This window comes from Thrips palmi, unplaced genomic scaffold (assembly GCF_012932325.1).
Source record: "Thrips palmi isolate BJ-2018 unplaced genomic scaffold, TpBJ-2018v1 HiC_scaffold_8, whole genome shotgun sequence".
Classification (NCBI taxonomy): Eukaryota; Metazoa; Arthropoda; class Insecta; order Thysanoptera; family Thripidae; genus Thrips; species Thrips palmi.
In genome coordinates, this window is record NW_023144635.1 from 7,481,579 (window position 1) to 7,506,502 (window position 24,924).

The 24,924-nt window shown below is 45.9% G+C and overlaps 5 protein-coding genes across 14 annotated transcripts in view; 4 read left to right on the forward strand and 1 right to left on the reverse strand.

Moving 5' to 3' along the window:
• Positions 1-5,593, forward strand: part of LOC117653215 (titin) — an 84,901-nt gene extending 79,308 nt beyond the window's left edge. For 8 of the 10 annotated variants that reach the window (XM_034398723.1, XM_034398725.1, XM_034398727.1 and 5 more), the window contains 15 exons: positions 1-142; positions 225-500; positions 608-771; positions 885-1,169; positions 1,377-1,531; positions 1,603-1,750; positions 1,834-1,988; positions 2,077-2,227; positions 2,407-3,234; positions 3,439-3,543; positions 3,642-3,836; positions 3,946-4,151; positions 4,232-4,331; positions 4,445-4,663; positions 4,779-5,593. In XM_034398723.1, the coding sequence (XP_034254614.1) occupies positions 1-142; positions 225-500; positions 608-771; positions 885-1,169; positions 1,377-1,531; positions 1,603-1,750; positions 1,834-1,988; positions 2,077-2,227; positions 2,407-3,234; positions 3,439-3,543; positions 3,642-3,836; positions 3,946-4,151; positions 4,232-4,331; positions 4,445-4,647 (3,113 nt within the window). In that variant the 3' untranslated portion in view covers positions 4,648-4,663; positions 4,779-5,593. The remainder of the gene's footprint in view (positions 143-224; positions 501-607; positions 772-884; positions 1,170-1,376; positions 1,532-1,602; positions 1,751-1,833; positions 1,989-2,076; positions 2,228-2,406; positions 3,235-3,438; positions 3,544-3,641; positions 3,837-3,945; positions 4,152-4,231; positions 4,332-4,444; positions 4,664-4,778) is intronic. The other 2 variants (XM_034398729.1, XM_034398726.1) reach the window with 2 other exon arrangements.
• Positions 5,594-6,637: 1,044 nt separating this feature from the next.
• On the forward strand, positions 6,638-12,002 carry LOC117653420. Its single transcript, XM_034399074.1, has 4 exons — positions 6,638-7,644; positions 10,575-10,764; positions 11,095-11,339; positions 11,425-12,002. The coding sequence occupies exons 1-4, from the start codon at positions 6,767-6,769 to the stop codon at positions 11,597-11,599; spliced, it is 1,488 nt and encodes a 495-aa protein (XP_034254965.1). The 5' UTR covers positions 6,638-6,766; the 3' UTR covers positions 11,600-12,002.
• A 30-nt stretch (positions 12,003-12,032) lies between these two features.
• Positions 12,033-15,889, reverse strand: LOC117653421 (nucleolar protein 56). Its single transcript, XM_034399075.1, has 8 exons — positions 15,732-15,889; positions 14,967-15,171; positions 14,006-14,164; positions 13,721-13,919; positions 13,444-13,631; positions 13,015-13,267; positions 12,636-12,933; positions 12,033-12,540 (listed from the first exon to the last, which is right to left on the reverse strand). Exons 1-8 carry the CDS (start codon positions 15,732-15,734, stop codon positions 12,382-12,384), a joined length of 1,464 nt encoding a protein of 487 aa, XP_034254966.1. The 5' UTR covers positions 15,735-15,889; the 3' UTR covers positions 12,033-12,381.
• Positions 15,890-16,134: 245 nt separating this feature from the next.
• On the forward strand, positions 16,135-19,288 carry LOC117653877 (ran GTPase-activating protein 1). Its single transcript, XM_034399856.1, has 10 exons — positions 16,135-16,366; positions 16,607-16,974; positions 17,066-17,203; positions 17,311-17,583; positions 17,684-17,868; positions 17,963-18,122; positions 18,201-18,284; positions 18,365-18,577; positions 18,661-18,785; positions 18,858-19,288. The coding sequence occupies exons 1-10, from the start codon at positions 16,249-16,251 to the stop codon at positions 18,928-18,930; spliced, it is 1,737 nt and encodes a 578-aa protein (XP_034255747.1). The 5' UTR covers positions 16,135-16,248; the 3' UTR covers positions 18,931-19,288.
• A 145-nt stretch (positions 19,289-19,433) lies between these two features.
• Positions 19,434-22,997, forward strand: LOC117653878 (uncharacterized protein DDB_G0286299-like). Its single transcript, XM_034399858.1, has 5 exons — positions 19,434-19,616; positions 20,407-20,650; positions 20,739-20,980; positions 21,075-21,369; positions 21,448-22,997. Exons 1-4 carry the CDS (start codon positions 19,560-19,562, stop codon positions 21,345-21,347), a joined length of 816 nt encoding a protein of 271 aa, XP_034255749.1. The 5' UTR covers positions 19,434-19,559; the 3' UTR covers positions 21,348-21,369; positions 21,448-22,997.
• The last annotated feature ends 1,927 nt before the right edge of the window (positions 22,998-24,924 follow it).

Below are 24,924 nucleotides of genomic sequence, written 5' to 3' on the forward strand. Positions count from 1 at the left end.
AACCACCAGGTGCGCCAGGTACACCTGATGTTCTGGAGGTGACCAATGACACCATCACATTACATTGGAAAGTTCCTGAATCTGATGGCAACTCTCCAATCCTCGAGTACATTTTGGAATACCATGCTAAAGGAGAGTTCACGTGAGTACAGGCATTAATTATTTTTCAATGCTCTTTAATAAGTTAGTCATGCTATGGGGATGTGACATTCTATTTTGTTCAGATGGAATAATGCTTGCAAAGATACCCGGATCACTGAAACCACCCATAAAATTTCAAAGTTGACCACCAACGCTGAGTTAACATTCCGAGTGCTGGCGGTGAATGAGGCTGGACCTGGAGAACCATCCCCAGCGACTCGCTTCATTCGTATCACCAAATCAGGTGCAGCAGAGCCTCCTGTAGTTATGGAGCCCCTTAAGGACACCACTGTTGGCCTTGGTCAGCCTGCTACACTACAATGTGTGATCAGCGGCACTCCTGCTCCTGATATCAAATGGTATTTCATTTGTATAACATACCGTATTTCATCCATAAAAGTTTAGCACCTGATCTGCAATAATGTGTCATAAATTTTTTATTGGACCATTTTTTTTTCTTTTCTAGGCTTAAGAATGGTACTGTTATCAAAGAAAAGACAATGAAATATGAAGACCATGTTGCTAAGTACACTATCAATCAGTCAACTGAAAAGAGTGTGGGCAAGTATACTTGTCAAGCAAAGAATGAAGCTGGATCTGTTGAGACTAGTTGCGATCTCAGTGTACAAGGTAAGAAATATTTTGTTATAATATGGGATAAATAGATTTCATCCCTTGGCTGTTGCACATTTGTATGAGTTGCATGCTTCAAATCTGCATGGTTTGCATGGCATGTGTTGCAGATGTCCCCACAATAGAAATTGAGGAGGCCTTACTCAACCAACGCCTCCCTGTGAAAGAGCAATGGAAAGTTAAAGCTAGTTTCACAGGATATCCCAAACCTGAAGTGACTTGGAGCAAAAATGAAAAGCAAATTTCATCAGATAAAACTACTGTCATTCATACTGATGAAAGTAGTTCAACTATTGCAATTTATAGTGTGTTGCGAGAACATTCAGCCAGATACACAATTACAGTCACTAACAGAGCTGGATCTGCAAACAAAGACGTGGAACTAAGGGTTGTGGGTAAGTTTCAAGTGATCGCAGCCACCAGCAGCAGTCATTGAATCAAATATGCATACGTCACAAAATCAACTTCTGCACGAGTCCTTAATTGTGCATTATATATTTTTTGTGCATCTTGACAATGTGTTTTTGTACACTCTTTGGTCATCAACAGTAATTCTCAACATTAGTATGTTGAATTTGGACTCATTCATTTTCTTTTTCTAGACAAACCAGGCAAGCCTCAGGGTCCTATGGGATTGAAGGATGTCGATAGTCAGTCTGTTACCCTTACTTGGAAGCCTCCTGTTGACGATGGTGGCTTAGAACTTTCAAAGTATTCAATTGAAAAATGTGAAACTAAGCGTATGGTTTGGACCAAGGTAAAATGATGACTGTTTTCAAACAGATATTTACTCATTTTTACACTTTCTAATGTGGTGTTCATTTTCAGGTTGCTGATGTAGACAAAGATGTTCAATTGTATTGTGTGCAAAAGCTTCAGGAAGACTCAGAATACATGTTCAGAGTCTTTGCTCAAAATCCTGTTGGACTGTCAGAACCTCTTGAAAGTCCGCCAGTGACTCCAAGAAGTGCCTTTGGTGAGTAAAACAAAAATTTGTATGTTATTGTTTTTTAATTATAGTATGAAAGTGAACACTAAATTCTTAATGTTTGTATTCAGATAAACCATCTGCTCCTCGAGGTCCATTTGAAATTTCAAGTATGACTGAAACATCCTTTACATTGAAGTGGCAACCGCCAGAGAGTGATGGTGGTTCACCAATTTTGGAATACATTCTTGAAAGGCGTGAAGCTGGAAAGAAAGCATGGCAGAAGGTATATAATAGATTGAAAAAAAAAATATGTTCCAATGTGATTTATTTTCTATTTTCAGCCTATCTAAACATTTACTTCAAAATTTCAGGTTGGAACCACCTCTGGGGAAGTTACATTCATTGATGTTCCTGGTCTGAAAGCGAATACACCATACAATTTCCGTGTAACTGCATCTAATATAGTTGGCAGTGGTCCTCCATATGCACCTGAGGAACCTATCACAGCTGGAAAAATGATTAGTGAGTAGAAATAGATATACCTTGTTAGGAAAAGGAAAATTTTTTGATTAGCCTTGCTTTTGCGAAACCTTTGAGACTGTTGTCAGATAAGATAATGCTTTTGCCATTAGTTTCTGCTTGAAACTGCTCTGCGCAAGCTTTGATGCCAAAATTATTGCTTGCATGCTATTTTAACACAGGCCAGCCGTCCAAAACAAGAGTACAAGTGGAGGAAGCTCCAAATAATGAAGAGGAAATCCCAACTATTACACTGCCATCCCCTAAGCCTCGTCACAAGCCTTTGTCTTTTCCACCCACTCCTGCTCCACGCCCATCTCTTGTAGTTCCAGGGGCATCTAGAGATACAGGAGTTCCCGCAAGTTTATTGACTCCAGCTCTCAGTTCCCTCCCAGCCCGATCGCCATCACCCTCTTTCCCTCAAAGCTTCTCTCCATCAGTCTCACCTAGGCCATCCACCCCTGCTTTGAACCTTGACAGTTCAGATGAACTCTCCCACTTGGTTCCACATCAAAGGACTCTTTCTATTGACTTCTCGGCAAGAAAGGCTTCCAGTGGATCTTTGCTCACTTCAGAACAAGAGGCTCTGGCAGTATCCCTTAGTCTCCCTGTCACAACTGAACTGTCACCTTCATATTTGGTGATAGAGAATCGGAAAGATTCTTTTGCGTCTGAGTATGAGGTCAATAGGAATAAAGCCCCCCCGGGTAAATCTATTGATGCTTCAAAATTAAAGAATGTCACTGAAGAGGATTTGAGAACCATCCTTACCTTTTTCCCTGTGAGTGGATCTGGATCAACTAAAGAAGCATCACAGCCAGAAAAGCAGGAAAAGGATGCTGTGGAAACAATTAGCTCAAAATCTAGTAAAGTCTGGCCTCCTGGTTCCTCAGAAAGCGTGACAGTACAGAAATATCAAAAGCCTAAAGACATCAAACCGAGAGTGAAGCTTCCCCCTCGACCAATGGTATATCTTCCTGTAAGGCCTATCGTATTAGAAGAGAAAAAGGGTATGTATTAGATTAGCTGCAGGTGCATGCATCAGCTTTGCTGCTTTTGCTTGCAGTGCCTCTTAATCCAGCTCTCTTATTATTATTTTTCATTTATATATACAGTATATATATATTAGAATAGTTATCTGTCTGCTGCTACATAAAACGGAAATCTGTGTTGATTCATTTGAAATATTCTGATAATTTATCATTTACTTTTAGCATCCCCTTCGGCACCAACAAATCTTACTGTGATAGACATAACTAGCCGCAGTGTAACGCTACAGTGGGGACCTCCAGAAAACCTCGGAGGCACTGATCTTACAGGTAACAAACTTTTTATTTTTTGGGGAGGGTATTTTTTTTTTAAGCGTCAAAACTCCTGCATTGAACTCTTCCCAACCAAACAAAAACCTTTTTCCCAGGATACATTGTTGAGCGCCAGGATGCAGGAAGCCAAAAATGGGTTAAAATGGCCACATTGGAACCAAGCTGCACTCAGTATTGCTGTGAAAACCTGAAGGAAAAGTCAGAGTTCACATTCCGGGTCTTGGCTGAAAATTCAGTAGGTCTGAGCCCACCAGCATCAACAGATCGAATCCAATTGAAAACTCATGCAAGTAAGTTCATGGCTGGGTCAGCCTTTCATAAACTACTGGTTTATGTGCTTAAAGAAGAAATTATACTGCACTAGTTTACCAAATATTAATGTCATTTTTCTCTGAGTAGCTCCACCATCTCCTCCAACTGCACCATTGGAAATACTGGCAGTTGGTCCTTATGCAGTTGTTATCGAATGGGGTACGCCAGAATCTGATGGTGGCTCCCCATTGACTGGATATACAATTGCGATCCGAGACACAAGAAAAACCATGTGGATGGAAGTTGGGCGTGTCAAGGCTGATGTGCAAAAATTGAACATCAAAGATCTCCAAGTAAGACTCTACTGTGGTACTCTGCTAGTTGTATTTTTGAACGCAACTTCTGAACATAAATCTCCAATTGTCTCATTTAGGAAAATCATGAATATCTTATTCGCATCTTTGCTGTAAATGAAGTAGGGTCTAGTGAACCCTTGGAGTCCGAAGAACCCTTCAAGGTTTTAAAACCATCTGGTTCGTGATTTTTTTTTACATTTTTTGTACAGGAAACCATTGTTTTCTGTTTATTCTATTTACTGTCCAGTACATAATAATTGAATCGATGACATGGTTTGCATTTCATGCAGATTTGGATGCAGCTGATTATGAGCGTGCTGAAGCTACTGATAAAGATACACCATCAGTCAGTTTCAGTACAGAAACTACAACATCATGGATGCGTGAGAACAACATGGACGCAGATATTGAAACCTATGCCAAAGGGTCCTTACTTCAAAAAGATGAATATTTCTTCAAAATATGGTGCTATGCTAAAAAGCTCTTCAAGTAGGCAATTGCTACCTCTGGTAAGTTTCTTCTTCTTCCCCTTCCCCTTGATTTTATCTTAACATATTATAAATTTTAGGCACAAAAATTTTCAATGGTTGAGTAATGTTTTACAAAAATACAATTTTGTTTCAGCTAACATCTCAATATGTCAAGTTCTTTACCTCGCCGAGTACGAATTATTAAATGACTTAATAGCAATCCCTGAGCCATTTTGTCATCTAATTTTTCTGATGCTGGGTAAAGGCACTGAACCATTGGTTCAGTAGTCAGTTCAAGATGTTCACTGCAGCAAAGCCACATAGGTGGTCATATTCCTATGATTTGTGTTGCAAAAGATGTTATTTAAGTCAGTATAAGCCATTTGCCTGTTTATTGAGCTCTTTTAAAACCATACTTTATGATTTAAGCCGTATATTCCAAGAAATAACTGAGTATTATTTTTGTTCCCTTCTCATATATTAGGAGAAATATCCCACTTTTGTGGCTGTTGAATGTACACATTTGTACTTTCCACATTTTTAATTTCCTACTCTTTTGTAGATTATGTAAAAATGTTGTCAGTGTGAAGCATAAAACTGAATATGATTCACAGATCCACAATGTAAATGACCATTTTAATTATCCTTAATGGAGTTCTGTGATACTATTTAATTTCCCTCAAATTGTAACATTTCTGGCTTCAAAAACATATTTACCTGCATGCATAAGTATATATCGTACATATACATATATATATATAAAATATTCCTCAAAAAGCAGGCATATAAAAGATTGTTACATAATTGATGTTTTTCCTCAACACAATGCACTAGCCCCTATCCCATTTTCTTGGTCTATAGAGAGAGAGACATAAATATAGGTGCCCCTTTTACATCTAATAAATATTGGAATGTGACAATATCCTTGTATTGTGTTGAGTGCGTGGAATAAACGAATGAAGCCAGAAAGTGTATGCACATTTCTATTACCCTATTTGTCCACACCGCCAGCCCATCTTGCTGCCCGATCCACAGTACGGTCGGGGCACCCACGGCGCCGCACGGATAGGCAACCTATCCTGCTGACCCGCAGCGCCGCACGGGTAGGCAACCCATCCTACTCACGGCACTGTGTAGGTATGCACCTCTTACGCCGCGCGCCCGGCATTTCGCGCGCTGTCCCAATGTGGTCTTGAAACGGGCCAAAACTAGACGAAATGCAGACCAAAGGAAGATCACTTTGCCACGCATATCGGACGACGGATCCCATGCGGGGGCGTCTCGGACGCTGCAACGGTCACTGGGCTGCATACGTGAAACGGGGTGCGCTCTGTATTGCGCAACTTAGGTCCGGACTTTATCCACGACGCCATGTCTGGCCATGTTCTCGCTCGGTCGCTGCGATAGGCTGCTTCGACGAGCCACGTTGGCCGGCAAGGCGGGCACGGCCCGCGGCCGGGCCGGCACGAGAGGCTCTTGACTCGCCGCCGCCAAAGTATCAGTGCCGACTTCGTAGTTTACCAGTCCTCCCAGGATGCCTCACTTTATGGCTAAGCGCACACAGACTGCCTGGAGACGTAACTGACGCACTGCGGCGGTAGCGCCAATGACGGTCCGCACTGCCTCGCGCCTCCCTTTCGTCACCTGAAATGGCAGCGCCAAGTCGAAACCGAAACCCACTCTGCTCGACACTTTGGTCCGGGAAAATAAAGTGAATGACCTTCCCCGGGTTCCGTGGGCACAGCAGCACAGCAGCAACCGCAGCAGCGACGGCGAGGCAGGGCGGCAAAGCTGTCTCGCCCGCTGGAATGCTCAGCCTGGCTCCCCTGGTCGTCCTCCTCGCCTCGGCTCATGGCGGAGCGGAGCACACCGGAGATTCCCCCTCCGCCACGCCCCGCCACGCCCCGCCACGCCCCGCCTCGCGGTCCCGTTACAGGTGAGGCCTGGATAGGAGGCAGGCTCGGCGTCGGCGCGGCGGGCTCGGGCCGGCGGCAACATCGGCGGTGGGCCCCGGGCTGGGCTCCTCAGTTGTGCCGAGGCAGTGACGGCGTGGCGTCGCGTGGCGTTGCAAGTGATTGTGTGGTAGTGCGGTAGGCAGGCGTGCGTAGCGGTCAAGCGCAGGTGCTCGTCGCCAACCCCAAGATGCGCGTCAACGTGTTGCTGCTGGTGGCGCTGGGCGCATGCTGTGCCGCCCACGACGCCGAGGAGGGCATGCCCTTCTTGGACATGGCCAAGCAGATGCTGCAGGACTCCATGGACGGCGGCGAGGGGGGCACCGGTGGCGGCGCGCAGGTCCTCGCGGGAGTCGGCGGCCTCCTCCAGAGCTTGTCCGACGGCGGCCAGCTCGGCGACATGCTGGCTGCCGGCAAAGCGGGGGGCATGGCCGAAATCCTCTCGGGCGTGGGTTCCATGCTGGGAGGCGGTAGGGGTGGCGCCGGCGGGCTGGACCCGGCCATCATCGGCCACATGATGGACATCTTCACCAAGTCCGGCGACGATGAGGCCGCGGACAACGACGTGGACGTCAACAACAACGATGTCGGCGGCAAGCAGCAGGATGGCTCCATGGACTGGGGCGCGCTCATGGGAGTGGCGTCGTCCGTGCTCGGCGGCCAGGGCGGCGGCCAGGCCGGGGAAGGCCTGCTGAACGCCCTGCCGCTGCTGATGCAGGGCCTCGGCGCGGCGGGCCACAGCCACCACGAGGACGACGTCATCACGGACGGCCACCAGGGCCACCACGTGCACAGCCACAAGTCCACGCTGCTGCCACCCTTCCTGGACAAGCTGTACGACATGTGGGAGCACTTCTCCGAGTCGGAGCTGGGCCGCACGCTCTGGGCCAACTCCGGGCTCGGCGCTCTGCTCAAGCTGTTCACGGACCCCGAGACGGGCCGCTTCCAGACCGAGCGCATCTTCGCGTCGCTGGAGAACGCGTCCTTCCGTCGCCGCTGGATTAAGTCGCTGTCCAGCTTCGTGGCCGAGTGGGTGAAGCGCGTCGCGGACCCGGCCACTCAAGCCAGGTGAGCACACGGCCACGGCCACGACGGCCACGGCCAAGGTCAATCGCACGCACAGGGCGAGAGGGCGGGCGGGTTACCGGCAGGACGGCAACCCAAGGCTAGGGAATACCGCACAGGCCTATTTTTCTATCGTTTCGAAGTGGAATGATAGGTTGATACACTAATAGTTCGCACAGCTCCCCCCCCTCTTTTCTCTGCCGCGTATGACGTCACAAGTGACGCGTGGTCACTGACCCCACCTGACGCAACCACTCCCCCCTCCCCGCGCTACTCCCTGCCAACTCCATGCCGCGCGGTCGCAGGGAGTTTTGGCGAAAAGGGAATCAGCTGCAGCAGACTGCAGGCTGGCCACTGGCTCGCGTCAACACCTGTTGTGATGCCACTTTGGCGATGGCCCTGATAACGCGAATGGCCTTCCATTGCCACCCTTTCAAGTTGCGGCGCGAGGCGCACGCTTCGACGTGCAACCTCGACGACAAAGAGGTTTGCGAGGCTTTGCGAGGCTTTTTGGACGGAACACTCGTGCGACGGAATCGAGGGGGCAACCACTCGAGAAATCCTGTATCCCCTGGATCCCTTGAAATCTCTAGAAATCCGAAATCTTTCCCCAGAAAGCCAAAAAACAAAAACAAGCAGATTTTAGGCGTAAAATTGGACGAAATCTTGCGAAAACTCTTGTGTCCCTAAACATCGAACGTGGTCGCCCCCTCGGACGGAATGGCTCGCAGTTTCGCGGAGTGAGTACCGCGAAGAATGGCCACAATGATGCTGGCCGGCCAGCCAGCAGCCGCCTCGGCTAGCTTCGGCAAATTGTGGATCCCGCTTAGGCCAAAGTGGGCGTGTCCGACGTGTCCGGCTGGGGTGGACGACACGGGGCGCCTCGCACAGCCTCGCACAGCCTCGCAGCCTCAGCCTCGTCGAGGTTGTTGGCTCTTCTTCCTAATTGGAACGTTTCGACTTGGACACACGATCGGCCAAGCTCGGCCTGCCGCGCTGCCGCGCTGCCACCTGGGGCCATTAGCAGAGGGGTGCGCCTCGGCGTCGATCGCGTCGATGTCGCAGCGTCCCTGCATGCGGTCCCTGCGGAAGCGACCAGAGAGGACCCCGTCCTCTCTGGAAGCAACCTGGTTGACCCATTGTGGCTCACCCACTGGGCCAAGCGCAGCCAAGGACTAAACCCAGGGCTCTGGGGCCTGTTGAAGCTCTCGTCGAAATCGTCGCGGGGGAAGTCGTGCTCGCTGCGGGGTGCGGACGCCCGCGGCCGGCGGCTGCGGGTTGTCTTCCGTCAGACTCCGGAGGATCCTTTCGTCGCTCTGTCTCTCTCGCACTCACGGGGCGCTCCCATGAGTGCGAGAGAGACAGAGCAACCAAACGATCCCTTGGAGTCAGGCGGCTGCGATTGCCGCTGCCCTCCGCGCTTCTGGCGCCGGTAGCGCCGGTAGCACTGGGGCCACGGCGGGTACCCGGTACCTCAGGTCACTCAACCGAGGTCTGCGTGCGCCGTGCGCCGCGTGAGTCGCGAAGGCTCACGCCGGGAGAGGTGGCGCCCCGCCCCGCCCCGCCCCGCCCCGCCCCGCCCCGCCCCGCCCGCTGCAGCGCAACACGACGCAACGCAACGCGTCTCGATGATCCTGTTTCCTGAAATAGCCCGCCCCGTCGCTGCCGTGGATGGCACCGTCCCGTCCGCTCCGGAGTTGTCCGAAGTCCGGAGGCAACAGGTTTACTACGTGTATACTTCCAAGTCGTCCAAAGTCCAAGTGTGACCGACAAACCTGCCGGCTTGGCCGGGTGGAAGGGGAGGGGTTGGGAGGGAGGAAGAGGCTGCGGTCGCCGGGCTGCCTACCCAGCGGGGGCGGGTCATCCGGCCGTCACGCTAATCTCGCAGAATTTGTAGTTTGGCGGTTTGATAGCGCGGTGCGATGCCGGTGCGGCAAGTGTGTGACAGGCCGGCGATACGCCCACGACGCCGGGCTTTAGCCCCGGGCTTCAGCCCCACTCGGCACTCCACACCGCGCCGCGCCGCCAGGCAGCGCGACACTGTGACACAACGGGACAAGGCGCCGAGGCACTGCAAGGCACTGCAAGGCACCCACCCACACCTCTCTCGGTGGCTACGCAGCTACGCAATTGAATTGCCTGCCGCCTCCGCCCTGCCGCCACAAGGTGTCGCGAGGTGCTCGACGTGCTCGACGTGCTCCTCCACGACGCGCGGAGACAATGACCCCGGCCGCGGCCGCAGCGCCGTGCCGCAGCGCCATGCCGCTAGGCGTGGCCGTGGCGCCGTGGTCGCCGGGTCGTGTTTTTCGGCAGCAAACGTGGCCTGGGACCGCCTGAGGCTGAGGACGTGCTCTTCGCGGATTCGCGGCGCGTGCTTGCGAACACGGCAGGAGGAAACTTTTCCGAAGCTTGCCCACGAGGGGGGGGGGGGCAGGGCACAGTTTGGCCCAGTGAGGTCCTGTAGCGTTACAGTTGCGCAGTTATTGCTTTCCCCCACCCCTTGAGTGCCTCGAGGCTCGCTTGAGACGTTTCCTGGATCCACCGCAACGGACGACCGGACCGTGGCCGCGACCGTGACAAGTCGGAGAAAAACGACTGTAGCTGTGCTGACAAGTGTGAGGAACATCCCTCACATCACTGTACGGAATCGCGGAATCAGTCAGCAGGCCATCCAGGCCCACCGAGTCTACAATGGCGCCACGTTGCGCTGCCTTCAGGCATGGCCAGCCCTTGGGCCAGCCCGCCCGTGTAGCCCGCCAGCCTGCATGCCCCTTACTTCATGACCCTTTTGTTCGCGAGCGCCGCGCGTGGCGGGAACGGCGGGCCGCGTCAGCGTCCGCTCCGACCTGCAATGGCGTCGCGGGGGCGTCGCGAAACGAGGGCTGCGACCGGAGTTGAACCCCGAGCCACGACTGATCCAGTTTGCGTTGCAGGTACATGACGACGGCCCAGTTTGTCGGCAACAGCTTCCTCAAGGCTCAGGGCTACCCCAAAGCCACCCACTTCGACCCCAGTCGCCCCGCCGAGTCGCTGTCGCTGCTCGCCAACGCCGTCTTCAAGAGGCACTTTGGCCTCAAAGTGAACGCTGCTACCTACATCAAGCCCGCCGTCGCCTACGTTCAGGTAAGGTAGCAGGGCAGCCAACGCAACGGCCCGAACGGCCCGAACGGCCCGCCTGACCGACACTGGAGGGCGGTGTATACGTCTTTGCCAGTTTCACTCGCGGTCGGTTTTGATTTTGGACGCCCTCTTTGACGCCACAAAGGTCCGAAAAATTTCATAAACTGATTCAATACCGCCCGCCAGCCGGTGCCGGTTCACGCATGGAGCCATTTGAGTCGGCGCCGGTGACGTAGGCAACCCATCACACGCAGCCGCGTCGCGCCGGGGCGCAGGGGAAGTCCGCAACCCCTCCAACAGTTTGCTCATCTTCTGTCTTCTGTGTGCTTTCAGGAGGTGCTGAGGCTGGGCCAGAGTAAGGGTATGAGCATCGTAGCCCTGTCTTCCGCCGACATCGAGAACAAGCTCTCCGACACTCTCAACGGCGAGGTGGTGGAGCCCGTGCTGCGCGTGTACAGGGCCTACCGGTACTCGACGAAGGTGCCCCAGTGCGGCGCCTACGTGTTGTGCGTCGTGAACCAGCACGACCAGCCCGGCAAGGGGGCCGGCATCAAGCCGGGCGTCACCAAACTCTCAAGGTGACAACTGGCTTCTTTTACTCTATCGTTGCTGACTTTGTTGAGGGCGAGCAAATTCCAACTACAGTAATGCCTTCTTTTACAGCATGGTCGCTGCATGGTTCATGTCTGGCAACAATGAGACGCCTTTCTGGAAACTGTACAATGCAGCAGTAGAAGACCACAACTGCTCGGCGAAATACCACCCCAAGGAATCGTGCGCGGAATTCCACGAAGAGGATATAAGGGCAACGACAGAGTACTCACACAACGAGCTTTAAAACGAGTGCGTCTTGGTCTTGCGACGGAATCAAAGACTGTTTAATTTATGGGACCTTACTGTCAGAATGAGACGCTTCAATGCATCAGGATCTATTCAATTAAAAATTCGTATCAGTGGCAAGGAATCCTTTGCTTACACAAGGCTCTCTTCAGCCGAGTTCAGGTGAATGATCCTAATTGACACTGCTCTAGTACATGGAGCGTTCCAAAATGCCCCAGTTTACTTTGTACATAACTGTTTAACCAAAATTCTCAGGTTTTGGATATAGACATAAGGCAAGAAGCAAGTTTAAGTGGTCTTGAACACTGTGCTAACTTACCGACAACTGTGATTTTAATAGGAATGTCAATGTTGAAGAACTAGATTGTGTACATTATATAAATAAACTTTTGTGAAAATAATTCAAGTACTAATTTGTAGGAACAGCCATGAACGAAACACACTGATAAATTTATTGGTTTTGTCACATGTTCACAACAACTCAAGTAGTAAATTACTCACTCCCACAAATGTATGGACAATACATTACAAGAAGTAGCAATCAAACAACATAACAAACGGGGCAAATCACATGGCAGGATCTGAGGGTAAATAATGGAGATATTTATAATAAACTTTAAACTGGAATCCCAATACTTGATTCACTTAAATCACAACATAGCTTTAGAGGAATGAACAGCCAAATGTAGTGCATTTCTGAAACATGACTCTTAAAAAATGGCATTTTATGTCCTGAAAAATAAAAAGAAAACAGCACTTTTGCTATAAAACCTAGATAAATCAATCTTCACTCTTGGACTTCTTCTTCTTTTTCTTCTTCTTGGGCTCTTCACCATTTAAACTGTGACCACCATCACCATTTGTAACACCATTTCCATTCTCTGTTTCTGAAAACTTTCGCTTCTTGTCCTTTTTCTTTTTCTTCTCAGATGTAACCTCCTGGAAGTACACAAACATTGGTGAGATACAAAATTAAGCACAACACAATAAACTAGGCCAGCATTATTTGGTATAGACAAACTACTGTAATTTACCTCAACTGAAGGTTTAGCCTCCAGAACTTCCTGAAGGGCTTCTTTCATAACATCAATATTTTTCTTGGGAATATCTCCAGAGTCATAAAACTTGAGTCTGTCTTCCACTTGTTGTCTGAGATGCTCTCCAAACACATGGGTAGGGTTGTCTGAGAAGCAATCAATTCTTGATGCAATGGAACATTTGTTGGCCAAATAGCGAGAAATCCTCCCTTTATTTGTAGATGATGCTCGGCCAATAAAGGTAGAGTGGTAGATGAGACCATACTTAGGGGTGTTACTGCGTGTCTTTAGCGCTCTGAAAATAGCAAGATACGTATTACAGCTTTGAACATAAAAACTTAACATGGGGAAATCCAAGCAAGACCATTCTACCAACCTGAAAAGTGCCTTCTCAGCTCCCAAGATTTGAACAGTGGAAGCAGGATACTTGGCAAGGTTAGTGAGCGAACCAGCATGAGAAATCAGCCTAGCTCCGACTTGATCTCCAACAAGGCATGCAAGATTTGGTGCCACACTCTCCATCTTCACTCTTAAATAGGAAGCCATTTCCTGTCTGTAGTCGGCTAGAGATACCACACGAGAAGCAAATGTTTGAATGTTGAGCAGATCCACAGGTGAGATGTCCATACCTAAAAATTTAGAGGAATGCAATGAGCAAGAGAAGAAGAAAGTGTTTACTTGCTGAAATAAAATTTGACATTTGAGGATCTGGGTTGTACTTACAACACTATCACAAAAATCAAAGCTTATTTTATCATCATTTCCTCAAGTCAAAATAAGATAAATGAGGGAGGAAAATACTAACCCATTGACATCTTGGCTGCATCTAGAATAGCCTGAGCCTTGGAACTATCCATAACAATTTCCTCCAACCCCTCTAAACTTTCTTCAGTTAAGTCTTTGCGGTTCTTGATAAATCTGGCAGTTTTAGCATACAAGTAATTCTCTGGTACAATCTTGACAAGCTCTGGGAAGTGATAAGAGTACCACTCACTGGGGGAAAAAAACAAAACAATATATATATTAGAAAAGCTTAGAAAATTGACTGCACATACAACTTGTATCTTAAATGAGGCAAGTACCGTATCCTCATAGAGAAGGTGTTAACATCTTTGTCAAGCTGGTCCAACAACGCAATACTCTGAATGATCATGTTGTCAACTCGGTTAACATTAAACTTCACTTTAGATCTTGAGTAGGCATGTCCCAAACCAAGTTGAGCAATACCAGAAGACTTGCCAGTGAATCCTTTCACTAAATTGTGGAAGTGGAAACGGATACCTAGAGAAAAATATTTAAGTGAGAGTGAAATCATGGATAAGAAATCAAAGCAGGATCAGAATCAAAGCAAGTAATGAACAAATTACCTCGAATTATTTCAGGGACAACACCAATGTGAGTGCAGGAAATGCCTAAAATCTCATTAATGCTCGCACCAAGCTTGGGATCACTCACACCCAGCTGAACCTTTTTGGGCTTCATGATGTGGGTCTGCAGGAACACCTTGAGATCATCATGCATAATGCCTGAAACAAAAAATCAATCAATCAATCAATCAATCACGCAACCCCTCTCAATCAATCAATCAATCAATCAATCACGCAACCCCTCTCAATATCCTAAAATCAATTTTCTGCCTTTCATATTTGGAACAGTTGTCAATGGAAGGAAGTATATCCGACATTTTATCATTGGAGTCATTGTAAGCTGACCCCAACTCAAACATGCCCATTTAGTTTAGCAAGGTTCAGGATGGCCAGAGGCTCATGCCAAAGACCAGCTAGTGCTTGCAAACCAACAATAACAAAAAAAGTCGTGTCCGACATTTTATCATTGGAATCATTGTAAGCTGATCCCAACTCAAAGATGCCCAATTAATTTAGCAAAGTTCAGGAAGGTCAATGGCTCATGGTGAGTACACAGCCTTTCTCAGACTTGCAATCCATTCAAATAAAAATGTGTTTTCAAACATAATGCTAGAAAACTAAGCAGATTCAAACTCAAATGTGAAAATTAGAAAAAGGAAGGCTTTAATAGAGTAACACAGAACACAAGATGTGCCAACCCGGGCTCCAGCAAGGCATGCAAACTAATATTTTTCTGCAATTCTTAAGGAATTAATTATTTAATTAATTAATAGCTAGAGGTAAAAATATTATAAGCAGGATGACTTAATTTCAATATGTGCACAACTTTCATCTCCAAGGAGATAGGCACCCAAAATTTCGATTGAATGTTAGATTTGACCGCCCTGGGCTCAGATGAAACCAGAGAATGTCAAGAAAAATGATCAGCATATCAGGCCTAGCAGTTTTACAACAGCCTTACCTTCAGAGACTCCATTGACATTCTCCAGGGCTGCAAGAGCATTCTTGAAGGGAGAAAAGCCTACGAGCTTTATGATGCTGTTGAATCGACTCAACTCTGTCACTGATGCTTCCACCTGAGGAAGCAGCATGCCAACCTCCTCGAACTCCTTGACGGAGAACAGGGCATAGCCTGCGGCATGCTCATAGAGCACATACATGGGTTGCTGAAGACAAACAAACAAACAAACGAACGAATGTTAAAAGGATTAAGTACCCTGCAAACGTAGTTAATGCATAATGATAAAAAGAGGAAAATCGTAGATAACTGCCAGGAGAAAAATTACAACAAAATTGAGCCAGAATGCTACAGAGTTAATTTTAGCTGAGTAAACTGTACAGGGGACTAAAGTGATGGTAAAGTGCACAAATCTGCGGTCCTTCAAAATTCCACAATAGCGTGTGAAGACGACGCGTGAGGAGGAGGTTAGAAAACACACTTAAGACTGATCTAAAGAGGGACGAACCTCGGTTGGTTAGAAACGATTAGCTACAAAGACGTCTGACACCACACAACGTTTCTAAAATAATTCCTCACATCAGACCACGGGTCAACTAAAGAAAGGAGCGCCCGTCCAATAATAATTTAGAAGACGCATTGAGCAACCACGTGAGGCAAGAGCTGAGCGAAGTCGTAACTTCCCAACCAAGCCAGGCCAGGCAGATGCGGCGCGGCGCTAAACGGTTCAGAAACATAACCAATATAACGTTGATCTTAAATGCTTACCATTTTGCCCTTGTTGTTTTACAACATGTTCTAAAATGCAAACTAATGGCAACAGCGTGGTCAACGCTCGTTCCTAAATATCAACACCACCACTCCACGCTACTCCACGCCACCGCCACCTACGAACTCAGCCAGCATGTGGATGCTAAAGGAACCGGAAACGACAACCGGTTTAACGAAATTAAAGTGAGGTGCACCAACCTCACAAACTATGTGAAAAGTACTTTGCTATCGATATAAATGTCGATTATAAATTTTATTTTTAAGCCCAAAATCATTCAAAATTAATTCGATAGCAATATTTTTATCTAAGAGGCCATATGTTCTCCCTAACACTATTGTCGAAACTCATTTATGTCCTGCGATATTCATTGCAGGGTGTGGCAGTGCCGCAACTACGCAGAAGATTCAAAAATCGATATCGGCGGGCTGCTGCAGCGGGGCTTTCTGTGCTGTTCTGATCACATTGAATTTGTTTATTTATTTACATTGGTGTATTTATTTGTCTGGCATCCTTATGCCTGTCGCGATGAATGACCTCGATGATGTGGTGCTGCGTCTAGCAGCCACTCGTGTGGAGTCCAGTGGAGTGTCTTTTCAAGGAAAGGGTCTAAAGTTGGACTCCGAAGATGACGGTAGGTTATGTTCTGTATGTTTCTTACTTCGTTCTGTTGCCGTCATTTTCAAGTTTTGCGTGGTTTTAGTTTCGAATGTCATTGGCCTATTACTCTCGCCGATTTTAATTCCAAGCACTGTAGACCCAAGGTGATAGCTGTCGATTTGACGCGTTATGTCCAGCCCTTTGTTAACCCTTCTATCAATGTGTAATGTGTTATTGTGGACTCAATGGGACGTTTTCTTCTATTTCTTTGCAGCTAAAGAAGTGTTGGAGGCAATGTCCAAGTGCTCTGACCTTACATTCCTGAATTTGGAAGGCAACACTTTGGGTGTGGAAGCATCCAAGGCAATAGCGAAGGGACTTGAAACACACCCAGAGCTGAAGCGTGCTTTGTGGAAGGACATGTTCACTGGGCGAATGAAAACAGAAATCCCAAAAGCTCTGCAAGCTCTTGGAACTGGACTCATGACAGCTCAGGCCCGCCTTATTGAGCTTGATTTAAGTGATAATGCTTTTGGACCAATTGGTGTGGAAGGATTAGCTACATTACTTCGCTCACCACCTTGCTATTCTCTCCAGGAGTTACGACTGAACAACAATGGGCTAGGAATATCCGGTGGCAAGGTGATGATCAAATAAACTTTCTGAACTGTGTCATATATTTTAATTATTAAGTTAAACAGATTTTTATTTACTTTTTTATTTTATTTTTCAGATGCTTGCAAAAGCTTTGCTTGACTGTCACAAAAATGCTCAGGCAGCTGGAGAAAAGGGTTTAGGTTTGAGAGTATTTATTGCTGGCAGGAACCGACTAGAAAATGAAGGTGCTACAGCTCTTGCAGAAGTTTTTAAGGTAAGTCATATCTTCTGTAAAGTTAAATCAGCAGTGTTTTTTGTTTCTTCTTTTCACCTCCAAATCCGTCCAAATCTAACTAAGACTGAAATTAATTTTTTGTTCAGGCTGTAGGAACTTTGGAAGAAGTTGCCATGCCTCAGAATGGAATTTATCATGTTGGGATAACAGCATTGAGTGAAGGATTACGTCAAAATCCGAATCTCAGAATTTTAAATCTTAATGATAATACACTCACAGCCCGAGGTGCTGCAGCAATTTCCAAAGCTTTGCTCTTCCTCCCTGGTCTTCGTCACCTGAACTTTGGAGACTGCTTGCTAAAAACAAAAGGAGCTCAGTTCATTGCTGAAGCTCTTACAGAAAAGCACACACAACTTGAGGTAATTTTTTTTTCCGTATCTTCTGCTTACTAACTTTTAATTGTTTTTAATCTAGTTAAGTGTTGCCTTTCTCTTTTCCTTCGTTTTTTTATCTATCTAGGAAGTCTATTTAAGTTGTAATGAAATAGGCCTGTCTGGAGGTCTTGCTGTTGTTAATGCCCTGGCCAACAAGAAGAACTTAAAGAAGGTGGACTTGGATGGAAACCAATTTGGTGATGAAGGATGTGAACAAATTTGTGAGGTGCTACAAGGTTCTGGTCACCAAGAAGATATTTTAAGTCTAGAGTATGTTATTGCTTACACTCATTAATAGATAAGCATGTTAGGCTCTTTTCTGTGATCTATTCAGTTTTCATTACACCTGCTTTTCCTATTTAAGGGATGATGAAGGTGTTGATGAGGATGAAGTATCAGGAGATGAGAATGAAAATGAGGAGGAGGAAGATGAAGAGGAAGAGGAAGATGAGGATGACAAAGATGAAGATAATGCTGATGGCCATGGAGAAGTCCAGGCTCCTCCACCTATTCCAGTGCAACAGGTATGAGCTGAATGATCCTTGTGTTTTTGTTCTCATGTAACTCTGGAGATGATGGTCACATCTGGGCCTTCTTTTCAGTGCACGGTGCGTCAGTTCTTAGAAACACCTACCGGTGAAAGACTCTTGGCTGTGACTTCTGAAAAACTTCTTCAAGAAGCCAAGGTATTTCCTTCAACTAGTATTTTTTGTTTAACTTTTTAATTATCTTTCTTGGCTAACTGACCTTCAAATTATTCTTACAGTATTTATCAGACGACTGTTATTTGGAGAAAATGTTGCCCATGCTGATGAAGGTTTCCTCCTTATCTACACACAGCAATGCAAATGTCCAACAAGTTGCTCTGAAAACAAGTGAAGCTTTGTCAAGACACTTGTATGGGTGGGCCAGTCAAGGAGATTCATTCCGCTCAGCTCTAACAAATAACGCCCTGCTTGTTCACCTAGGTTTGATTAAGGTATGTTTTAGCTTCTTTTGCAACCATTTTTAAAACTGGTAATATTTTATTAAATTCCTCTTTTTTTCTCTTTGTGTTTGTAGAGTGAGGATAAAGCGTTAAAGGTCACTTGGAATTTGGATGGTTGCTTAATAGCTTTGGAACATAGCATTAAGCAAAATGTCTTTCCTGAAAGCACACAACATTTACTTCGGTTCTTCCTTGAAAGGTAAAGGTTCATGATTTGTTTCCCATTATATTCTAACTTGCTTCCCACTTAGATTCATTTTTCTTTCTTCAGGCCAAACTCTCTCGCCATTCTTCCTGTCACCAAGCAACGGATTTTGTCAATTCTTCCAAAGAGCATTGCCTAACATATTTTAGCAAACATGGCTGAATGCTTTAGACACAGCAAAATAAAGAACATGTTCTGAAGCCTCGTTATTGGTCATATTGACTCTCGGCACTGTTGGGAAATTCAAGTCAACACCCTTATTTATTTATTCTTCAAGCTTGTTTCCTTTGTGCACAATGAAATAGAAAGTGATTTTATTTTCCCATCGTTTTTGTCAATTTAAGATGTGAAGGATTTTTTAATTTGATTGTGATGTATCCTAATTCTTACCTACCTAGTACTGCCTAGATGAGGTGGGTGTTCGAGATGCAGTTTTGGTGCAGTACTTAGTAACTTGCAAACCATATCGGGACTCAAATATAATTTTAAAACGGGAAGTGTCGTTCTTTCCCTTACCTTCCCCGCTTCCTCCCAGAACCATGCTTGCGTTTTCGTGCTTGGCGCGAAACGGCTTGCTTCGATACCTCGCCCTGCTCGTTCGACCTTCGAGAGGGACGCGAGATGCGAGGTCACGAGTCACGTGACCCACGCCAACCGCCATCTTGATCGCCGCATAAACATTGGAGCCGGGCTGCAAGCTTCCGAGTCCGATCCGTTGCGTTATTATTAAACGATCTAGTGTTTGTACACACAACAGCAGCCTGCATCATGGCAGATACTCAAGAGAAAGTGACTGCAGACACCGCCGTGGAGAGTACTAAAGAGGTAGGTGCCGCGGCCGCTCGAGGGTACGCCCCGCACATTACGTGCGACGCCGAGGAAGACTATTGCGAGCCATTACGTGTATTCGCTCGGCCCGTTTGTGTCAACCCGCCGGCGCGTCGGGCCGCGGGGGCTGTATTTGTCGCGTCGCCCTTTCGTCCGAGGGCAACGAGTACGTTCCGTCCGTGGCGGGGAAGGTCGCTGGGCCCCACGCTTCGCCCTGCACTCGGACGGGACGCGGTTTCCCGGAGGCGGCAGACATGTCCGACCCGACCCGACCGGCGGTGCAGCCTTGCGCGGGCCTTGCGCCGTGCGGTCGGGGCGCTGGGCCGCGGGGCGCCCGGGGACAACAAGTAGGGTTAGGGGCCCTGGTCGGCCGGGTACCGCCAGGCGCGTTTTCGGCGTTTGCGGGGAATACCGTCTTCAAGGCTGTCCTTCTCCTTCGCGAGGGAGTCGTCTGGGACGCCCCATCAGATTTGTCGCCGCTGTCACTGCAGGCGAAGGCGAGCAAGGGTCGGTGATTGTGTTTGTACTCAGTGATGCAACTCACTAAGGGCTTTGTTTTTGTTCACCCTTGAAGGTCTCAAATCCTCCTTCCCTTTCATCTCGATGCAGCATCTTGTTTTGTTGTCATGGAATCATTTAGCGGGTTCATGTCTGATTCTAAATTATCTTGCCGTTTATTTTTTTTTCTTTCAATTTTCTCACTCTTTTTATAGATGAGAAGCTTTGATAATCATTAATATAATATGATTAGATATTTTGCTCATTGGTCATTAAAATTTTATTTCAGGAGGAGCCAAAAGTTGAAGTCCAGGAAGAAAATGACAAGCCTAAGAAAGGACGTCGTTCTAAGTCCAGTTTTGCCAAGGTTCAAGAGGAAGCACAGAGCATCACCAAAGGCCTTCCAGGCGCTGAGGTACCAGAAGGGCGCAGAATGACTCGATCAGCTGTTCGTGGCACACCCCCTGTGACTCCATCTCCACCCCCCAAGAAGGAGAAGAGAAGTGCTGGTGCAAGTGGTGGTGAAGCTAGAGGTAATCTTCACTCTTTCCTTTGTTACATTATTTTTCTCATTTTATTTCTATTTTATTTTCTTACCTTCCTTTTTATGTATTCTTCCAGGGAAAAGACGGAGACAACGAAAAATAGTTGATGATGAAGAGGAGGAGGAAGAAGAGGAAATAAATGAAAGCCCCAAAAAGGCCAAGACGCCCAAGAAAGCGGAGGAAAATGGAGATGACGGCCACGACGAAGAAGAAGCTGTGTCAAAGAAGGACGCTGAAAAGACCACAGAAAAGGAAGATGAGAAAATGGATGTAGATGAAGCTAATGGTGATGCGTCCCCAGCTGAGAAGGAAGTTGAGGTATATTCATTTGCCAAATCCATTGGTTGAATTTGATTTCTATTGATTTTTGCTGTGTGATCAGCTTTCTAATTGTTTCCTCATTTTATTTTAGCCTAAGTCAGTAGTTAACAATACTGAAAAAGATGTGGTGACTCCTGAAGAGGTCGAAAAGAAGGATGATGCCACAGAGAAGCCAAGTGAAGTGAATAAAGTGGAGCCAAAAATTGATGAAGACAAAAAAACAGTTCCTGAGAAATCCTCTATTGAGAAATCAGCTCCTGCAGAGAAACTAGATGAAGCAGAAAGCAATGAAAACAAGGCCCCAAGTGAAGAGGCTGCACCAGCAAAAGGAGTAGCACAAGAACCTGTTGCAGTGTCACAGTAATTTTTTTTTGTTTTTTTATTGTGTAAGTTTAAAAGAGTTTTTTTTTGGTCATCTTTTCATTTGAATTTATGTGTTTGTTAATGACTGACTTTCTTTCCAGACATGACAGATGAGGTCAGTTGAGGCCTCTGATGTTGGAGTTTTCCACCCTGTTGCTCCGGTTCTTCCTATGAGCATTCTGTTTCAATTTCCAACGGCATGAATGATCACTGTAGTTAAATGTTTATCTGGTGGATGTTTAAGAATATCTTTGTCTTGTTCTTATTATGATAATTGTGTTTGGTTCATCAGTTGCCAGTCAAGTGTGTACATCACTAGTTATTACAGGAGGCACATTTTATGCAGTTCTTGAGATCTATGACATCCGTTGGCTTTTCTCATTGCAAACCTAGGTTTTACTATTATGTGGCACCTGGTAGCCCTATTGTAGCAACATAGTTATGTGAAAACTAAATGCCAGCACATTGTTCTGTAGTATTTGTACAAATGTATTCACATTTACATATGTGTGTATTTACCTCCAGTCTAGGTAACTACATTAGTTTCTTTCCTTTTCTTTACAATTAATGTACTGGAAAACTAGTGCATTGATAGTTGCTGATGAATCTGACAAAAATATCCTGCAAAGGTGTATTTAAACATGAGTCTAGCCACTCTGAGTCAACTAAAGCACTCTTTATATTAATTAAGTTGGATTAGTTCTCCTTTAAGGATTTAGAACCTGTGATTTCTTATCCTTAACAGTTTATGGGTATTGAATCCACTCAAACTACCTGTAATTGACCCATTTCCTATTTTGTGTTGGTATTGTTTTGTAACATGTGTTTTCAACACACATACATGTTTTAATTTTATCTTCTCCTATTGTGATTTTATGAGAGACTAATTTCAATTCCTTGACCTTGATGTGGGCCCTATTGACTGGTGGGGTAAGCACCAATTGATGAAGTGTGTAATGTATTCCTGATAATTATAAAGTTTCTTATGATATGAAATCATTTATTGCTTACTTTGTTTTTGTTTTTTCCCCACGTGTTTTCTTTCTTCTTCTGTTGTTTACTGTTTGTTAATTAGAGGCGCTTATGAATAGACTCAGAACTGATAATTTCTGCTGCCTTCTGATAAAGTTATGATTTATCACAAGGGAAGTTAACTTCTGATGTTTTCAATTTGTCAAGATGAATACAATTTATTCCTGAGAGGTCTGAAATGTGTTTTGATTTGTTCACCGTGTAGCAATGTGTGCGGCATAAAGTTGAGCATTGTATAAATTATTGAAGAATTGTCAAAATTAAGTTGTATCTTGTTTTAGTCACAATGATAAGTGTGAGGATGGAAAGATGCACGAGTAAATGAATGTAATTGTTGTGAGTAAAGGGGTTTATCCTTCGATTATCAACTTCATATTTTGTCTCATCAAGATGAAATTTTGATAGACGAAGTGTTCACTAAAGCGAAAACTATGTACCTAGTTTTGAAGTCAACTTTTTTTGTAAATATTGATTTAAAGTTTTAACTAAAGAAATATACTGACTTTTAAGTCTAGTTGTATTATTTATCAGGGTTCACACCGGTCAGGGAAATCAGGGAAGTCATGGAAAAGTCAGGGAAAATAAAAGGGGCACTGGAAGTCAGGGAAAGTCAGGGAAATTCGATTTTGCGTCAGGGAAAATTTGAAAAGTTCGTCAAAGTATGGATTTTGAACGCCGCACGTGTGGAAGCTGCATGCAATTGACTCTAGAACTGCACATTAATTTTAAAAATAAAGTCAGGGAAAATAGGTAATTTTTACACTGGATATCAGGGAAAAGTCAGGGAAAACGAAAAAGGGAATCTGGTGTGAACCCTGTTTATTTGAGCAAAGGAAATGTTAGTTCAGGTTCTCTGCGTTTCCCTTCTCCCCTTACACAGACTTTCATTTTAATAATAAATCAGTCAAGTGTGTGAATCTGTGTGTTTGTGCTGGAGTAGTGTATTTGTGTGTGTGCAAGGATTTTATTACAAGTTTCCCAAATTGAGCAATTCATACCTAAGTACCTTAATTGTTAAATTTGGATTTTACTGTTTGCTTTGACCGAGTATAATGTACAGATTAACGCTGAGCTTTCTGGTCATGTCATTAAAGTACGCTGTATAATTTCTGTTGCTCTGCACTGCGCATGGTTTCATAGTTCACTGTGCATAGTGCCAAATTCAATTAAACCAGCAGTTTTGGGTTTTATCTGTCAGGATTGTTCAATCTTCCATCACACCTTTCCACCAGCTCGTTTATGAGTTGAATAGCTGGTATGTTAAGTTTGTTTTGATCTTCTACAATATAAATGATTTGAATTAGTACAGCATTCTTGTCTTCACACTGAGTGAAGCTGTTTGTCTTATGAGACTGCCTGAGTCCAAATAGATCTCTTACACAGACCGCCATAATATTTATTTAACAGATGTTGCATATAATTGAAGATGTGAACAAGAGTGATATTTGTTAGTGAATCCGGAACTTGGAGTACAATGTGTCGAGGCTGATTTAGTTGTATAGTGTTTTAGGAAACTGCTTATATTTGTTATTTCCCAAGTATCATTACTTATATTTCAACCTATCTGTCCTCTTACAAAATGTCATGACTTTTTTAAAAAAATAATTTAAAGCCTCATTTTAGCATTTAAAAAATGTTCACTCTGCAGAGATCCTGTACGTTAGCCTCTGACAAATGTATATGCTTAAAAGCTATGTATTTTGGTACTGTGTAACACTGTTTTGGGATGTCAGATTTTTCCCTTCTTGTTTGTCTATCACAGTAATAAAACGGTTAAAAAAAAAAAAACTTCAGCATCATGATATTTATTTAACAAATAAATTCCAATCAAAGAGAAAGTGGCTCAATCTCTATGGAGCAAACATATATGACACAATTTGCATATCGAGGGCGTTAAATTCTTCTGGACCGACCGGCCAGTAGAAGGTAGAGAGGTAGAAGGCCAGTTGGCGGTGTGAAGGGCAACGGACAAGGCTAGAGGCTGCGCCTCGCTCGCCTCGCCTGCCGCGGAGACTCGCTTCATCGCGCTCTCTCTCTCTCTCTCTCTCTCTCTCTCTCTCTCTCTCTCTCTCTCTCTCTCTCTCTCTCTCTCTCTCTCTCTCTCTCGCATCCCTACGAGACGCCCTACGAGACGCCACACGAGCGCGACAGAGAGGGAGCCATGAAACTACTCTGCGGAATCAGTTTGCTGTTGCACGGGCTGATAAGCCCCGGCCCAGTGCCCCTGTAGACTGATTCCGAGAGTCGTTTTCGTCGCGCTGTCTCTCTCGCACTCACGGGGCGTCCCGTACATGTGGGAGAGAGACAGCGTGACGAAAACGACTCTCGGAATCAGCCTGCTGGCGCTGGCGCTGCTGGCCGACGCGGACGGGGAGGGGGAGGGAAGGCCGGCGCGGGCCGGCGATACCCCTCGCCTCCGGATGCCCATGGCGCTGGGCAGGGGATATCGACGACCCGCGACACCAGCCTCCACTCCGCTCGGGGGAAAGAGCAATGACGAAAGTAGAGCGGGTTTGAGATGCAACGGAAGCGGATATTTGACGCCT

Coding starts and splice junctions, on each gene's coding strand:
- LOC117653878 (XM_034399858.1), top strand. CDS start 19,560: ATGGCAGATACTCAAGAGAAAGTGACTGCAGACACCGCCGTGGAGAGT. Junction 19,617..20,406: donor CCGTGGAGAGTACTAAAGAG/GTAGGTGCCGCG, acceptor ATTTTATTTCAG/GAGGAGCCAAAAGTTGAAGT. Junction 20,651..20,738: donor AAGTGGTGGTGAAGCTAGAG/GTAATCTTCACT, acceptor GTATTCTTCCAG/GGAAAAGACGGAGACAACGA.
- LOC117653421 (XM_034399075.1), bottom strand. Junction 13,920..14,005: donor TGTCCCTGAAATAATTCGAG/GTAATTTGTTCA, acceptor ATTTTTCTCTAG/GTATCCGTTTCCACTTCCAC. Junction 13,268..13,443: donor TGCAGCCAAGATGTCAATGG/GTTAGTATTTTC, acceptor CTAAATTTTTAG/GTATGGACATCTCACCTGTG.
- LOC117653420 (XM_034399074.1), top strand. CDS start 6,767: ATGCGCGTCAACGTGTTGCTGCTGGTGGCGCTGGGCGCATGCTGTGCC. Junction 7,645..10,574: donor GACCCGGCCACTCAAGCCAG/GTGAGCACACGG, acceptor TTTGCGTTGCAG/GTACATGACGACGGCCCAGT. Junction 11,340..11,424: donor GGCGTCACCAAACTCTCAAG/GTGACAACTGGC, acceptor CTTCTTTTACAG/CATGGTCGCTGCATGGTTCA.
- LOC117653877 (XM_034399856.1), top strand. CDS start 16,249: ATGCCTGTCGCGATGAATGACCTCGATGATGTGGTGCTGCGTCTAGCA. Junction 17,204..17,310: donor CTCTTGCAGAAGTTTTTAAG/GTAAGTCATATC, acceptor TTTTTTGTTCAG/GCTGTAGGAACTTTGGAAGA. Junction 18,786..18,857: donor CTTCGGTTCTTCCTTGAAAG/GTAAAGGTTCAT, acceptor TTCTTTCTTCAG/GCCAAACTCTCTCGCCATTC.